Below are 19,089 nucleotides of genomic sequence, written 5' to 3' on the forward strand. Positions count from 1 at the left end.
CACATCATCAATTGTTGTGCCCTTGTGCCAGAGATCTGGGTTTGAAGTTTTCTGAAGAAGGGCTCCGACCCAAAACATCAACTTTCCTGCTCCTCTGATGCTGCCTGGCCTGCTGTGCTCCTCCAGCTCCACACTGTGTTATCTCTGACTCCAACATCAGCTGTTCTTACTATCTCTTGAAGTTAAGACCACCTGGTTCATAATGTTTAACAGTGTTTTGCTTTTGCCATTTGAGCCATTGAGAATCACACTACACATTTTAGACTTGATGTTACACAGTTTTTCAGAAGAAAAGTTCATGTAGAAATGCAGAGCAATATACACTGACAAAATATAATTTTACTGCAAAAAGGCATTCAGCCCAAATTTGCAAAATGAGCTCAGATACCACAGTTTAATTATGTCTCTTGAGAATTATACAATAAAAACTGATGGATCATATTACTGAAATTTCATGTGATATAATGGACAAACTGGGTCAGGAATATAAATAGTCAGGGGATCTTTAGGTTAATGAAATTAAGTACAATTTACCTGGGAAGGAGACCAAAGTAAACAGTATAAATGAGATTAAGATATTGTCTTTCTAAAGAGATTGAGGGTTGTGATGGGAAAGTGGGGATGATTTAATCAGCTGGCTTGTTCAAACTAATTAATGGACATCATACAGTCTTAGTACCTTGTATATTAAAATTTATACAGATAGAGTAACAACATTTGAGTTTGGCCATTAAATTATAGGGGATGCTTCAGACAAATAATTCTACATTGTATTTCTTTTTGTATTCTACAGCAATAGAATCATTTTTCTGGAAGATATTTCACCCTGAGATTAAGAGACAGCTTCAGGACCTCCTGCAAAAAATGTCTCCAATGAAGGCTGCTACTATAAAATCATATTCACTGCTGACTGTTAAGACCATTTTCTGAAACTGTTAATATTGTTGCCATTACACACAATAAAACTCAGAGGTTAGTATTCTGAGGAAGGGGGTAGGGCAATGATAAGCTAACTGTTAGAACGGATGAATGGAAGGTTTTTAATCCAGTTTTAAATTGACCATTATGCTAAATTTATAAATCGATGGCTTTGCATCCTTGATTCTGCTTTCTGTTCATTCCTGAAAGGAGTTTTTGAAAAATGGGATTTGATTGTCGATGAAATATCCTGAATCACTCGACATTCAGAACAATTCCTGAAAAATTTCTAAAACGATTTCTCCCAACTATCCATTATCAATATGGTCACTGCTTAAGATCAATAAAAATAAATGGAGCTTTACTTAATTACTATTTAAAAGTTATTTTGTTGTTCATTAGTTATATCCAGCCAACTTTCTAAACTAGGAATTTTCAAACACCTGATAAAGATTAAAAAGGATGCAAAACAACTGACAGTGAATAAAGTAGTTTTGTCACTGGGTTTATTTATTGTATTGGTGGAATTGTGGTACACGAAATATTCTACTTAAACAAAATATATTTCAATGCTCTTAGTCCAATTCCTCAAACTGCTCCTCCAGACCTGTCTACCACTAAAGCTTCACCCTAGTTCAGTAGTACACAGATCTATATACTCCTGAAGATACAAACAAGTTTGGGAGGACAGAATCTGATGGCATTACTGGCTACTCTTCAGCCCTAAAACATAGTCAATGATAAAAGAATCACTAAAAGCCTAGTGACATTGTTATGTGCTGATAATTCAGTAGATAAACAATGAAGCTAAGTAAGCCAGAATGACAAGCAATTTTTCTTAGCCTTATTGATGAGGAAACATTTGGAAGCGTTTAATCTGTATCTCTAATTATTTTCTCCAAACCAACTGAGCAAAGAACGATGGAGAAGTGGATTTGTTGTGAGGTCAATCTAAGGCCTGTGGGCTCAAACAAATCCGTACTTATGATAATAAGTAAAAAAGGCTAAAGTTTTATGAATAACCTCCGTTATGGCTAACTTGAATCAGCTTGGTTATAGCTACTGAACCATACAATATTATCTATTGTGCTATATTAATGTCAACATCTCCTGGTATGCTGATACTGTGAAAACACTAGCAACACCAAGGTAAAATTTGGGCAATTTGAAGTGGGCAATGGCATGTATGCAAACATGTATGAAGTTAGTGGCAAGCACAAACTGCAAACTGAATATAAGACAGATAAAACAGTATTTGAGAAGATCTATAGCTCAGGTTGTGGATGAGGTTGTAGACTAGCTCACCGAGCCAGTGGGTTTGATTGTAGAAATTCGACACCCTGCTAGGTAACATTGTCAGTGCGCCTCCGGTGAAGTACTGGTGTTGTGTCCCACTTGTTATTTATATGCCTTGGTTTGCTGGGGCTGTTGGCATCACATCAGTTCTGTTTTTCAGTTATATGCCTCAGTTTGCTGGGGTGGTTGGCATCACTTTCAGAAAAACAGAGCCGGAAGTGATGCCAACCACCCCAGCAAACCAAGGCATATAAATAACAAGCGGGACAGAACACCAGTACTTCACCAGAGGCGCGCTGACGATGTTACCTAGCAGGGTGACAAAATGTCTACAATCAAACACACTGGCTCAGCGAGCAAGTCTACAACCACAGATAAAGCAGATTTGGAAGAAGTAGAAAGACCTTCACTTATCTACATAAACATTACCAGAGTGCAATCAAGATGGAGTTCTGCTTGATTATTCAGCAATTTTGGAAAATACAAGACTCTGCTTTCATCAAAACATTCCATCCAAGAATTATACGTCAAACAAAAATACAGATACCTGCAATTCTAAATTGCATCTTAAAAAAAATTAACTGAACACTACCCACGTAATATTTCTTAACTTAAGTTATCTATTTACTCAACCTATGTGCTTGTAGTAACATATCTTTGAAAGATAAAAACACTTAAATATTTTCTTCATGCATTATTCAACAGAAACCATAGTCATCATTTGAATTTCAGCAAAATAAAACAATGATTTGCACATTGACTTTAATGTTAAATATAAACATCTAAGGAGATAAATCCATTGTCTATGCTTTAAAACTGTGCAAAGGGCATGTATTAAAACCAAACCAAAAAAATAGAAAAAAAATGGACTACTGAGAAAATGAAATTTTTAATGTTTTGTCTTTCACCTATTCTCTCTCAAGAACAGTACTGTCATTCACAAAAACCACACCCTTTGTTACTAATAACCTCTTGTCGACAATCTACATGTTTACAGTCACTCGTCAATTAGCTGAATGGGTGGGTTTGCAATGCAGGTGATGCCAACAGCATGGGTTCAATTCCTGCACTGGCTGAGGTTACCATGAAGGATTCTTCTTCTCTACCTTTCCCCTTACCTGCGGTGTGGTGACCCCCAGGTTAAACTACCACTAGCCATCTCTCTCTAATGACTTTACCTTTTGGAGGTAGAATATTTGTATGATGTGCTGAAAACGATTAGTCTCCTGTGCAATCAAGTACTTTGAAAAGATCCACTAAACAGAAGTCACAGCAGCTCCTTAACATTTAAAACAATGAAAAACTAGATGCTATTTCAGGAAGGGTGTCTCAATTAGAACCAGTGAAAGATTTCAAATGAAAATTTTCAAATACATTGTCTTCTCAATAACTGATGATTAACAAGGCTTTTCAGACCTTTTAAAATTTTGACCATTTGTACTTTTGTTTTTAAAATGAAAATTCCAAAAGAACAGACGGAAAGATTTGCATTTGTCTAGCACTGTATCACAGCTCAAAACTCCCAAAGTGCAGCACGTAGAATTATCTTAATATGTAGTGACAGTTGTGGGTAAATGTGAAGCTATTTAGAGCACAGCAAGCTCCCACAAACAACATTAAATGAAGTTAGTTTATTGTAAAGTGGGAAAATTCATGTTCAAAATATACTTTTCACAGCAAAAAAACCATTCTCTCACATTTCAAGCCAGGACATTAAATTCTTTTAAAATATTCATTAACAACTTGTTTCACATTAGCTATTTTCTGTTCCTGATTATTAAGTAGGTGGTGACATTCAATGACATAAAAAAGTGCATTTTAAAACTATAGTGAACGAACCATGAATATTTTTTTAAAAATGCTAAAGTGTACGGTCTACTGTGCAACAATTATTGTTACTTTTCCCTAGCAATATGAGCAGGAAAACCTGCATGGATACAAAAACATGAGAAAATGGTAATAATACCAATACTTTAACGTCTGCAATAAATTGCCAGCCAAGATGGGAAAATTTAATTAACACAATTTATTGGGAAGTGTATTTTCACCTCTATCGCTAATTAACTGTAAAAATTATTCAAGCTCTGTTTTATAGGGATTTTACAGCTGTCAATATTTTAGTACTGAACCATAGGACACTACCATCAATCCTAATGATTGATGAATGTGATAGCTACCTGCATCAATGGAGATGAATTATTCTAAGACAAAACTCATCTGAATTTTCACTCCAGTTACCAGTAGATTAAGTAAAGATGGAAATGCTGAGAATCTGAAATAACAAATAATGTAGGAACTGAGCAGCACCTCCACCAATTCTCAAAAAGCAGCTTAATCTCGTAAGCACATCCCTCCTTGCATTTTTAGCATCAAATGCCAAAATGTTAATACTGTGTCATACTTGAATCAACTGTGCTTGAAAAAAAAGGAGAAAGTAACAATTGACTGTAATTTCATCATTCCATTTGGAAACTTAATATTAGTGAAGTTTATTGATATTAGGAAAGTTGATAGCAAATATTGTGGAAGCTTAGCTATACAATGTATAGAATTTTTAAAGGGAAGGCCCTTCAATTGGAGTACTTGAACTCACTACTGCTTTCCAAACACTAGACAACAAAATTCTGAACAAGGTCTTTCGTACTAAGTGTGATTTCTTACCCTATTATTTCAATTCTCCTCCCTTTGACATCACGCTCCCAAAGCACCAAATGGGATACATGATTACATCAGAATAACTCGGCCTAAACATCGTGCGCTTTAGTGGCCATTAATCATGTGAATTCAAATTTGGGTGACAGAAAACAGCAAAATGCAAGGGACAAGATAGCCAAGGCAAATTACGTCCAGAGACATTTTCCAGCATGAAGCACTGTACAGTATTTGAGAAAGAGAATCCTAACTGATCATTTACTTCTGTAATTAAAATGCACCAAGGACACTGTAGCTGCCTAACAGCTACCTTACGGTTAGCCGGAGTACAAATGTGATGTGAAAAGAATTCAACTATATATGTGAGTCAAGAATGAAGAGAACAACCTTAACAGTGATAATGTTAAACTGTGTTTCTTTTTAAAAAAAAAGGACACTCTCCTATCTAGCTATCATGCCATTTAAAAAGGTTGAAAATGTTTAAAATAAGCAATCCTTCATAATTTGTTTAATTTCACTTTTTCAAATGAACAGAATGCTCCTTTCACTGAATTGCTTGCGGTCAAAACTCTTCCACAGCTTAAGAGCCACACTGCTCTTTCCATCAATGCAGGTGGGGTGCAAAAACAATTTTGAAAATAAATATATGGTGCAAGAGCCAACTGGTAATGAAACAAAGTCACAAGTTGCAATTTAAATAGATTGTGACAGCCAGACACTGCATGATTTGTAGAAGCAATGTGGTCAGTGAGTGTGGACAAAATTAAAACAATTTTCATTGTGTAAAGCATTAAGTAGAAGATATTGCATGATTGAGAGATATCTCTACTACTTTGTCAGCACAATGGCCTTCAGTAAAATAAGATCACCAATTAAACTTCTTTGCAGAGGGACACTTACATAATTTACGCTGTTTTTGAATGTGTACGTGTGTTAGGGGTGGGGGGCTGCAAGTTCGAATAGATAAACAGTTCCATCTCTTAATTACAACCCAAAATAGACCAACAGTAGATTGGCATTGATCTAGGGAGGGAAGCAGTGTTAGGAGATAATTTTAATCTGGAGTAAGTTTATGTCTGAAGAAGCCAGGGTCAGTTAGAAAACAGAGATAGTTCTGCAAATCCGTTATATATATAACAGCTTTTTTCAAATAAGTTACCTTTTCAATAGGTACATGGGCTGAGGAAACACACATGAAAACTAATTTAGTCTCCTAATCATTCCAAAATAAGACGGAAGGACACAATTCAAATAAATGCAAAGCTTTAAATGTAAATCTGCCTTCCTATCACTGGGTTTAGATTGGCTGTTCTGGAGATCCAATTTCCAATGTCTTAACAGTTTGTACACTGTGTTAGCAAATTTTAAGCATTGGATTACTGTTTATTCTGAGTTCACAATTCAAGGCTTATATCAGATCATGGGGACCGACTCCTTCCAACTCATTCTCCTTTTGCTTTTACCGAAATTAACCAATCAACAGGTCTGATTACCTTAACATCTAAAAAGGTAACAACATATTTAAATTAAACATCAAATACTAGTGAACAGAGTAAACTGCATCAGTACATGTCCTTAAATATCTGGGGAAATAAATCTTTTTTTAATTCCCAGTCTCTGAATGATGTGTCAGGACATCAATACACTCAAGCCTTCAAAATCAAGCCTCTCCAAATTCAACGCACTGCCAGTCAGAATTCACAACTGGAGAAAGCAATGACCCAATACTAGAAATCCCCACATAAATCTGACAGAGGTTAGCACCAGAAAAGTTTATAAGAGAAATTTTTCAGCAATGTAAACCATATCTGAATTTTAAATCAATTTATGGTACTAGTACTCAAACAGTGGCAACTGTAGTCAGAAGGGATACACAGTGGAAGAAATATTTTCAATTAAACTTGCAACACCTATGCAAGTAACTAATCTTTTGCTTTAAGTTTAGTTTTGAAAATATTTAAGGAATGTGTCTGAGAACTACTATTCAATCATAATATGGTTCAGCTGGAGTCTTACAAATGGTAAAACAACTATTCGCTAAAACTTGGTCACGTCTGAAGTCTTATACTTCATGCAGTTAGTATTTCAATAAATATCATTGCTAGTCCTTCAACGTGATCTGCACTCAATTGACAGCACAGAAAATGTTGGTAGTTGGTATCGGCAATCAGCACAAAAAAAAGGATGGAAATAATGTCAACAGAATTGGCAGTATACATTTTTTAAAAAGTGATTTTTTAGTTAGTTATTTAACAGAACCGGTTCAAGCATCTGTTAAAAACTAAAACAGGCTTTGCTGTTTTGGTTTAGAAGCAACTTGTATCTATATGATGTTTTTCATGACCTTAGGAAGTCCCAAAGCATTTTACAGTCAATGTGGCACTCTGAAGCATAGTCACTGTTCTAGTGTCAGAATATCAAGAGTTCTTGGATTTTTATTTCATTTGAGCTCATGCCTCTTATCTCCATACAAACATATGTCCAACCTGAGTGACTATCGAATAATGATATTTCTCAGTTTTTGATTTCTAAGTAAAGGAAAACAATAATTAACATTGGGCACAGCAGACACTTTACACCTGATACATACTGGTGATCAGGAACCAATTAGGTTGATTACAAAAATTTTACAAGTTTAAAACTTGTAAAATTGTGCACTTAAAATGTCAGGACCATCTACAGAGCTTAAACCTACTTTTAGGCTCTTCTTTAGAATTTGTAAATTGTAAGAACAGAAACTTCACACAGCACAAACTAGTGAGTAAAAGATCTATTCACAAATTGGACTAAGTTGCCTGTGTATGAAGTGCCTAATTACCTGGTCTAATGGGGCTGCAGTTTTGACATCCTAAATTAAAACAGCTGAGTTATGAGAATGGACTGGAGGGGGACAACAGTAGGTTCTTTCTAATGAATAATTTGGGAAGAACAACTCACTTTACTCATTTCCATTCATTTGTAATCTGGATTAGGAATAGAATATCCTTGACACAATTGCTTTAACGGAAATGGAACATTCGAGTTTGTCAAACCTCTTATGATAGTTCATTTCATAGTTACCCAAGTGTAATGTTCATAGTTGTAAGATAATTTATCATACATATTTTGGATATTTTCATACACTACACAGGTTCAATTTGGGTTGCAACAATTTAAAAGATTTAGATATACAAAATTCAAAACATTAAGTTTTTATACACATCTGCAATTCTGTATTGCAGCTGACATGTCTAGAATAGTATGGTCTGTTCAGAAAACACATGCACTTCAGAAACACGATGTGTCACAGAAGCAAAGGAAGTGCTTTTCAAATGCTGGGGCTGAGATACATTGTTGGGATAATATGAAGGAAACATTTTATATGCATTTGACCCATGCTGTACTTAGACTTAGTACAGTACCTCGTCCTTAATTGGCAACATACAGAAAGCTTGACATTGCATACAGTTTGTGTTGGACCTGACTTGTGACATACTTGATTTTAAACCTGGGATTCAGATTTAGGAAAATGCTTTATCCCATTAAATATTTCTCAACCCGATTGAGACACACAATAAAAACTAAAGTCGCAAAAAGACTTGCAGCTTTGGAAGGCTTTTCATATATATGTATGCAATCAAGGTTTCTGATTGATTGCCTGTCACAAAACTGCTCTGCTTTCTACACTTTTCTTCCCATAAAAAATAAATAAAATGTCTGACAACTGCATATTCAATTCTGGAAAATGCACTTCCGCCATCTGAGGCATGTTCATTTTTGAATTGTGCTTCCTGGTTTATAGCTTTCAGTGCTTCAGTATAACTCAGCTTTCTACTTATATTCACAAACAAATTAATGTTGACTAATACTAAAGCAAAATTAAGCTCAGCACAAAATGAAGAGCTTGATCGCTCGCACATGATTTACACAACTGGAATCACATTGTCTAAAGCTGCACGAACTTTGGATAAACAGAAAAAAAAATGCACATTCACAGAGGTTGATCATGGCACTCTGCAATCTGTTTGAGAAGACAGAATCTAACTGAACAGGTTTCGGCTGGACGCAGATTATTTAGCAGTGATTTGTCACTGACAAGTATTGACCACATAAAATCACATGATATAGTTGCTGCATGAGCAGAGTTGTGCAGAAATTTTGTTAACACTAACAAACAAGTTCACCTGCTGCCCCACCACTCCCATTCCCAACAAAGTGTCTTGGTTCCAACTCCCCAACATGAATTCTGTTCCAGATGTTTTCTTTGCCCAAGTTTCACATACTACATAGTGGAACACATAGGGCCCAGCCTGAGTGATAATATGATATCACTCTGATTCAATGGAGTGAGGCAGCTTCAGACCAAAATACATTGTTCTTCTGGAAGAACTTTCCTCTTCATTCTTCAAAAATGATCGGGTAAGTTTTACTGATGAGAAACAAAACACAGTGTTACAAAATGATCAACTTTAGTAAAAATACCAATATCAGTAAGAACAATCGTATTCTGAGGTGCTGGTTCTTGATTCTGTAAGTACTTGCAGACCTCAATTTCTATTCGACACATCAGTGTAATTGGCAAGTGCCAGCAGACTAGACAATTATGGACGACAATTATGTAACTGAAATGATTCTGTCTAGATAACCACAGGTGTTTTAAAGGCAATCACAAACTGAATGATTTTTTTTTTCCTTTCTCAGCTAAAGGGCACCATTGTCAAATGCAGCACCTCCACCTCTATCTAAGTTGGAGTCAGCTAATGCAGCATTGATAAAGGACTGAATGTAGGACTACCTTCATGCAATTATTTAAGCCAAACAAACAAACAAACAAACGTCAATTTTGGTGTAACTACTTAAGAAAATGAAATCAATGCAACCATTTACTGAAGTGCTGATGCCTACCACCTGAGAGGTGCAGCAGGTATGTGTGAGGTCTATAACCCAGAGATGTGACTGATTGAAGCCATCCACTGACATGTAAAGTTGTATGGCAGACCACCTGGGAATACCAGGTACAGTAGAAACCTGAACTCTTGTGGCACAGTGGTCATTTCCCTACCTCTGGTCCAGGAAGTCTGGGTTCAAGTTCCAGTTGGCTCCAGAGGTGTGCAATAACATCTCTGAACAGGTTCATCAGAAAATATCTTTTAAGGCACTTGTTGTTCAGTTGTAATGTCACCAGCCATGAAAGGATGCCCAGGTTCAAGTCCCATCTGCTCTAATGTGTGTCAACATACAAAATAGGAGTAGGCGGCATCTGGCCCAGAGCCTGCTCTGCCATTCAATAAGATCATAGCTGATCTTTTCACGGACTCAGGTCCACTTATCCGCCTGCTCACCAGAACCCTTAATTCCTTTACTGTTCAAAAATCTATCCCTGCCTTAAAAACATTCAATGAGGTAGTCTCAACAGCTTCACTAGGCAGATTCACAACCCTTTGGGTGGAGAAGTTCCTTCTCAGCTCAGTCCTAAATCTGCTCCTCTTTATTTTGAGGCTATGCCCCCTAGTTCTGGTTTCACTTGCCAGTGGAAATAGCCTCCATGTTTCTAACTTATCTACTCCCTTCATAATTTTATATGTTTCTATAAGATCCACCCTCATTCTTTTAAAGGCCAATGAGTACAGTCCCAGTCTACTCAATCTCTCCTCATAAGCCAACCCTCTCAGTTCTGGAACAAACCTAGTGAACCTCCTCTGCACTCCCTCCAGTGCCAGTGCATCATTTCTCAAGTAAGAAGACCAAAACTGTACACACTGCTCAAAGTGTGGCCTCACCAGCACCCTATCTGGCTGCAGCATTACCTCCTTATTTTTGAACTCTTATCCCCACTAGCAGTCAAAGACAATATTCCATTTGTTTCCTTAACTACCTGCTGCGCCTGCAAACCAACTTTTTGCAATTCATGCACAAGGACACCCAGGTCCCTCTGCACAGCAGCATGCTGCAATTTTTCACCATTTAAATAATAGATCATTTTGTTGTTATTCCTACCAAAATGGATGTCAAAATAGGTTGATTAGAAATATCAATATCTATTGTGACAACAACACTTTAAAATTTAAATCTTTGGCACCTAGTATGAAAACAGCTCTAAAAACAGTTGTATCACTGTCCAAAAGACAGCCAATGTCTCATGTCACATCATCCACAACACTGGCTCAGGGCAAAAATGCTATGATGTTCAGCTTACTCCACAAATCCCCACAAGAAACCAGGACTATTCTTGGTGGATTACTTGTACACCATAACATAAAAACTAGTACTGTTTGTGGGTTTAAAAATGAAAAATAATCTCTTGGTAATGCAGAATTTGAATATTGCTGCAAATAAAAAATTCTTTTGAAATTTTCCATCTCGCACTCATCAAAGCAGGTGCAAAAGATACTAAATTTCAAAGGGAATTACAATTTATTCTGCAAAAAGCATACTGATTGGCCAATTTGCCAAGTAATCAGCACCCTTATTTTTTGTATGCAGTATAAACTGTTGCTTCCTTTGAAGTACGGTAGTCTTACATTTGTCCTGATGATTGCTAGATAAAAAAGTTTGACAGCAGATCTGTTTATCAAAACAAAATGTAACAACACATTTTTATTTATTTATTTTGAAAGTACTTGGATTATTTACAGCTATAGCCATTTTATAAAGAGAATGAGCAAAATAAAAGCTTCATTTACAAAAAAATGTTATTAACATGAGGAATTCCAGTGTTGGAAAACACAATCCCCTTCAGTTGCACATTGCAACATAAAACATATCCAAGGAGGTGCAAAACAACTAGGTGCAAAATAATTCTAAACTCTGTCCCATTGAATACAAGGTCAGGAACAGCATAGGTTAGGTGGAGAGTAGAAGTTCCTCTATGCTTTTTCAATAATGCACCTCAGCTTTCATATCAAAAAAAAGTCCCTCTCCTGCAACTCCCTGTGCCACTTCTAATGAACATTTGTTAGCAATGAAAACTTGGTCAATGTGGGAGTTTACATTAACTAGGATCAAAACTATCTAAAATCCATGCATATAACCTCTATGCAAGAACAGACAAAGCAAAAGTTCATTCGCGTCAGCTTGACTAGATCATATCCCAGAGGTATTTTATTCATTGTAGTGTGCACACTCTCCCAAATCTCAGCAATAATGATCTGGTTTTGAAAGCTGATCATTTGGTTAGAGATCATCCAATTCTGTTGTATTCGTGACCAGAGAATGGTAACTTCACCAACATATACATGAAAATTTTTCAAATACAGCTAGTCAATAGGCAGTGGAAGGCATCTCAAAAAAAATTCTCTGCAAACATGTTGATGTCAATATGTCTTTCTATAGCTTAAATTTGGTTTACATATTTTTCATGTTCCACAAAGGAAATGGACAAAAATTAGTCATGATATAAGTTTACAGAGAGGAAGAGTTGATCTAACGGTAGAAAGCCCACAGCCATACACATTTTTAACTATAAAACAATAAAATTTCACAAACAACCAACTTTAAAATAATTCAAACTGCCAAAACATTAATTTGCATATTTGGCAGAAGTTGAAAACGCTTGTTTGTTAAAAATTTGTAAAAGGACAATTTGTAGATGTTTCATTTTATAGATTTTTGTTAATTTACCCAACGAGAATAAGGGTTCCAGTGAAACCCAAGAACCTGTGACCATATTGTTTCAGAGAATACTAAAATAAGTTTGTAACAATATCCCCAAGGTACATTCCATATTTCTGATCAGGCTACCAAATATTTGCTTTACTAATTACTACAAAGCATGCAGTAGGTAATTCAAAGCTGCATGATCTCAAATTTTCTACCACAAACATTTGTGTGGTCATAACAAGGGTAAAAGATCCAGTCATAAATGCACATCTTACATAGTTAGCACTAGTGAGAATTGGAAATCACAGGGTGAACTACCTATACATTTTGGCTAGAAAATGAGGGTTTGTGATCCAAGGCAGGGAGAAAGTGACGTTAAAAAGTTAGAACATATTGTATTCAGTTAAGAATGTGGCGTTTGTTTTCTGGAAAAAGATGAGATTTCAGGGTGTCTGAAATGCATTTTGAAAACGTATGACAAGATTGATCTAGATAAATTGCTCACGATTGTTAAGGGTTTAAACACCAGATCAAGATAGACATTAGGAAAATAAAAATGAATTTTTACCCAGAAGTAGTTCAATTGATGTAGATGGCGTAAATGGATTAGGCGAACAATTAAATGCAGCTCTGGTGAGAAGACGAGCAATAAAGGCACGCCATAAGAAAAGCTATGGAGATTGATTCATGAAAAAGGATGTTTTTCAGGGGGAGGACAGGGGAAGGAGAGAACACCTTATGGTTCCTAAAAATTTTTAATTTCTTGGTTGAAGTCTTTGCTGCTGATTACTACTGTCCAATCTGTTTTCCAGAGGATGCTGACAATGTATACAAGAAGGGGATAACACAGCTACTGCAGATACCTAAGCCTCATGGGATAAAAGATTTTCAGAATAAACCTAGTCAATGACAATGTCCCAATTAAATACTAGAATCACCGGTCTGATCTTACAACAGAAAATAACATGGTGGTGTACTACTAAATAAAATATGGTGGCATCTTTTTGATTGGGAAATTCCAAAAACTACAATAGTTTCAGAAGATTAATATTTTCAATTAGATACTTGAGTAGGAAGCATTTTTGATGTAAGTGGTAAAAAAAATGAGATCACCAAGTCTTTGTATAATTTACATTATAAATCTAATAATAATGGCATAGTAAAATACCATTATTAAAATACCTTTCAATTTCATCATACCCAAAGCCATGCACCTGCATTAGTGCTGAGTTGAATGTTCATTGTATACCAAATGTACCATTTATATACTTTATCTAGATAAAAATGGACATTTGACGAACACTGATGGAGGTACAAGAGTTATTTCAAAGCAAAGCATGTATCACACGAGTGTTGTTCACTCAATAAGTATTAGTTTATATATCAGGAAAGGTAAAAGAATAATCTAATGAATAAATAGATTAGATAAATTATTTGCAGTTTAAATTCGACTCAGTACTAATTCTACATATCACCACATTTGCTTAGGTACCTAATCTTAATGCACGTTGTTTTGAAGCAAACAGCACATTACACTTACAGTTTCACTTTCTCCGTCTGAAACTGAACGTACGTGAGAGCCATAGTGAAGAGGAGAGTAAATCCAGACCCTCTCTTCTGCACACTGAATAGGCGGAATCAAGAAGACACAAGAAGAACAGAAATAATGGAAAGCAAAAAAAGGAAGAAAGGCGAAAGGCAGTAACTGGTGAAAAACAGGCCATATGTTACATATATATCTAGAGTATGAATACAAGAAGAATAAAATAGAACATGTCAGCAGCACTGCTGATAGCAATGAAACCGTTTCATGGTGTAGTGGTTGGCATATTATCCCCACAAAATACTGAATTCCAGCAAGCATAGAATTGTCTTAAGAAAAAGAAAACAATTTGTATTCTGTCTTGTTTTGACAGTTGTAATAAAATGGTACAAAACCATGAATACTAAGTGTAGCTTATGTCCAAGTTGAAACTAATATGCTATTTTTTCCAATCAAGGCACCAAAAATGGAAGCAGTTAAAAATGAGTCTACTAATATTACCTCAATGGAAATCAACATCAACAACTAGAAATTATTCCTTGAAAAGGAAATTACTTGCATGAGGGAACTGCTTGTTAACAGATACAATTGAAACTCTCAAAAGACAGTTAAATCTTCACTATACAGAACTTCTTTCTCATTTGCAAACTATATAATTCCTTTATAAATTGTTGCCTAGAAAAGACAAATAAATTTATCAAATTTCTCATTTGCAAGAAGACTCAAACTATAGGCTTTGTTTGGTTAGCTGATCTCAGCAATGCTACTAGGAGAACTACACTAATGTAGTCATGCCTAGATTTGATTTAGATAGGGAATAAAATAATTCAGATTTGCGTCACCATCTGGTGACCCCTGATGGATGCAATCAGTGAGGTGAGTGCGTGAAGGAGTGGAGAGGAGTTGAAAATGTGTGTGCACGTGACACACACTCCATGAGAACAGAATTGAAAACTATGGTCAAAGAGCCTGCCGAATCACTGTGGTCCAACAGGGCTGATGATGCTTTGTGTCACAACCATACATAAATGTGAAATCGAATTTTCTCTGCAGCATGATACCCCGAAGATGTTGATATCTCCTTTCTAGGGTAGAAGCAGCAAACACGTGAGGGGGAAAAAAAAACTTTTGTACATTTCATTTTATGCTTTATCATCATTTATGGCAATTTCTTAATCAAGCTATATGAATATAGCCAATTAACCATTTTGCCAACATATTGGATATTTTGTCAATCACTTATGTATTTTAGCCAGTAAGATTACAAAATTACCTCATCACTTCAAACTCTGAAATATTTGCTACCTGCTGTCAAAATAAACCTCTTCTATTTCTAACCCAGATAAGGATTGATAAAGAGGACAGTGTAACAGTAACAACCGTGGTCCCATGTGTTGCCAGAAATAATGCTGCCAGCTGAAATACTGGATTGAGAACTATGATATCTTTCAGCTAAGGACAGATCAGAAATCCTATTTCAACAACATCTTGCTTTTACATCACCAAACTCTACGGGCTATAAATTTTTAATGTTAAATAAATGCAGGAAGGCAAAAGAATGGAGGCTGGAATTTAATGGGGCCCTTAGCCCGGGAGAGGGTAACAGGGAGGAAAATAAACGGGAAAAAAAATACAATACTGGAATGCCCATTACCTCCTTGACACTGTGGAATTCTATTAGTGGCAAGGACAGTCTCTTCATCCGTAGCCAATTTAAGTCGCAAAGGGCTCTCGGTCACTACTGGCTTTTTCAGGGGCAGATGGACACTTGTAAATGTAGAAAGGTTACCCATTAAGCCCTGGCAGCTTCTCTTTCAGTCAGAGATTAATGGGTGGGGGCAGGGATGCCCAATCAGGAAATGATTGCCCAACAGCAAATCCCCCTTACCAATCGTATCCCAGCCCCTTCAATGCCCACCAGCTACTGGGGCCTACTGTTGATCTGACAAAACGTAGCTGTGAATGGGGGAAAAAAAAACTCTATTGTATTAATATATAGTTTTGGCAATAATCTTGTTTCTCTTTTAATCTCAAGATCATATGTGGCAGAACTTTGCTAAGCTAACTTTATTGACAGACTAACTTTAGTATTGAAATAGCAACTATTTTCTGGAATGGAAATTTCTCTGCATTGATTTTGTTCTGGTCTGTTTTCATCACAAACTTGTATGGACTGAAAACAAGTTTCAAACTTTTCACAGACAAATGGATATATAACAATGTTAAAACTAAAATTGGGAACACTTAGTTGAACACAAAATAGAGATGATGGAAGATCAATTCAGCAACATTGAGGAGGATCTTTAAATTATAAGAACCAACTTACACTCTCATCAGAAATTGAAGTAGCTCGGGAAAAACTGCGTTGTGGAGAGTAAATCCAGTACTTTCCATCCATAAACTGGATGGTGTGATAAAAGCATGACAAAAATCAGGAAAGGCGAAAGTGATGGTGGAAAGAAAAATATTAAAACAATGTAAGTGAGAAAGACAAAGACAAAACAGAAAATGCAAAGTGATAATGTTAACAAAAAATAAAGCAAGATCATAGTAAAAATATCCTAGATACCTAATCATAACATTAATCCTTACCTAACTCTAATTCTTTAAGCTAATTGCAGGCACAGTCATCCAGACACTATGGTATCTAGCAAAGAATAATCCACTTCATTCGAGTAGCACACCTTTCTACACTTTCTCAACAAAAAAAAAAAGTGACTGCCGATTTGGCCAAATTGTCCCAGGAAGGGCCTGCTCACTCCTTAGGAAAACTAGGCTAAAAGAAGATTAGAGGAGGAATCAAGATCTTTAGAAGGTTATGGATATTGGAGAAATCAGATCATCTGTTGACAAACAGTAAACAGTGAAGACGAAAGGAGGAAATAATTAATATATTTTCAATTATGATCCCTACAAAGAAGCCACAATGAAGTAGTCACCCAACAATCAGCTTTGTGACATTAAAATAATTAATGGTTTTGTACAAATAACTAACCTCACTCAAGTGACCCCAAGTTCACAGAACTAGTACAATGAAGCAATTATTGAGGAAAAGTCCTAATGGCTGATCAACTTTTCTAGGTCCCATTAATGAGCTAAATTGTTATTCTCAATCAAAGACCTATACCAACCTAGTTTAGGCATTAGATTATTAAGTTTATTAAAGTGAGTTTTCTCTATTTCAAATGTCCACCAAGCAGATCACCTTGGAACCATTTCAAAACCAAAGAGACTTGGGTTTACACTTAACCCTCCAAATAGAACAGTCAAATGTTGGTCATCTAGTATCAGACATACACAGGTTTAAGCACTCACATGGAAGATAATAAATACGAAAATCTCAGGGCCGTTGTGGCCCAGTGGTAGCATCCCTATCTCTGATGAGGAGGCCTGGATTTTAGTCCCACCTGCTCCAGAGTTGCCTAACAACGTCTCTGAACAGATTGATTAGAACATGTTTAGATACCAGATACTTCTCATCAACAGCTCAACTATCCATTAACTATCCAGCACTGTGCTGCTAGATTAGGAGCTCTGATATGAATAAAGAATATGAAAGATGTAAACCCTATACAAAAGCAAAGCAAATTTCACTGCAGACCTGCTCCATAACTGCAGATACCAAAAACATGCAGTTTTGTCAAGTTTAAAACATAGAATTTTTCAGATCAGTTTAAATTTTCTTTAACCTACCCAACCCAAAAGTTTCTCAATGAGTCGACTACTGCAGAAGGTGAACTGAAATTAGTTATGTCTATCAACCTGGTGCAAACTCTCATACATAGTGTAGTTTAATGAAAGTGACTCTAATTCAAATACACCTGATGTCATCATATTGTAAGGAAAAGCTAGAACAAATCAATTCTTAGCCTGGAGGTATTGAGTACCTGGCACAAATTTAACTGAGTTGCCTTTCTGGACAAGTCTTACACATTTGCACTTTGCAGGCTTTAGTTATTTCCTGAGTTATACTGTGACTTTTGAATTAATAAATGCAAAAATACTTCAGGTAGGTAAAAACATGACCCTGTGTGCACATTATTCTTAAAACATATAATTTTGGAGAAAATGTTAAACTTCCTCTTGTAAGAGATCTGTTCAACAATTTCACATAAAATTCCTTTCTACATTATCCCATTGTCTGAAGAGGTTTCTTCCTCATTCATTCCAAAATGTTCTTTGTGACAAGGTGGAGGGTTTTCATACTCACAAAATACATGTCTGTTGCTGGAACCTCCTCATCGTCATCATCTTCTGCCTCCTCAGAGGCATGGCTAGCTGCCTCTGAGATTTGACTCACAGTGTCTGCTTCCAAAGTAACAGTGGAACTTGTACGTGCAGATGCTGAAGGAACTTCCCTAAAATGTAGAGATTCTCATTTAAAAGGTTCAGAAGAGACCTCCTGCTGACACACTTGCATACATGGAATTACACTTAAATGTCTTAATGCTCAATTCGTTCTACAAGAACAGTGAACAGTATTGGGCGTAACACCAATCTCTGAAGAACACGAAACACAACTGGTAATCTCAGTGACTTCGAAGGATTCTCTTGGATACGTAGATCATATCTCTGCACAGACACACACAGACACACAAAAACAACTAGGAGCAATGTACTAATTTGCAAATACAGATGCACAGTTAAAATGCTGGAGACAGAATGCCAATGTGCACTGGAATATACTGGGGGCATTGCTCTATACATTACAGGGCATAAGTGAACAGGTTAGTATGCTAATATTTGTACAGAGTACACGACTACATATCCAGGTCTAACACAAGGACATCTTACGAACATACAGTTACCTTGTGGTACAGTCAAGAAACTACACAGGTAGAGAAATTAAACTTCTGGATTTAGATTTTTTTGGTCAAATTAGCTTGTTCAAGTAAATTTGTCTCTAAAATTTGAAATGTTATCACACTGAAAACTTCAGACAAATTCCACATTTCCAGAAGATGCACGACTGCACTAAAACCTGAATATGCTTTCATTTATGTTCACAATTCTACTTAATATTTCCAAAATATACCAATTTTGAACATGGAACCAAATTATTACACAAGTGTCTGAAAAACATTTACCCTTTCAAAGAAACT

At 36.1% G+C, this 19,089-nt stretch overlaps 1 protein-coding gene across 3 annotated transcripts in view; it reads right to left on the reverse strand.

The window, feature by feature from the left end:
• Positions 1–2,518: 2,518 nt before the first annotated feature.
• The window catches only part of pip5k1ca (phosphatidylinositol-4-phosphate 5-kinase, type I, gamma a), a 44,774-nt gene continuing 28,203 nt past the window's right edge, over positions 2,519–19,089 (reverse strand). For all 3 annotated transcript variants that reach the window (XM_048614268.1, XM_048614269.1, XM_048614267.1), the window contains 2 exons: positions 18,198–18,345; positions 2,519–9,274 (listed from right to left, as the gene is read on the reverse strand). In XM_048614268.1, coding sequence (XP_048470225.1) covers positions 9,272–9,274; positions 18,198–18,345 — 151 coding nt within the window. In that variant the 3' untranslated portion in view covers positions 2,519–9,271. The remainder of the gene's footprint in view (positions 9,275–18,197; positions 18,346–19,089) is intronic.

The sequence above is a fragment of the Rhincodon typus genome, chromosome 29, assembly GCF_021869965.1.
Source record: "Rhincodon typus isolate 14 chromosome 29, sRhiTyp1.1, whole genome shotgun sequence".
NCBI classification, from domain to species: Eukaryota; Metazoa; Chordata; class Chondrichthyes; order Orectolobiformes; family Rhincodontidae; genus Rhincodon; species Rhincodon typus.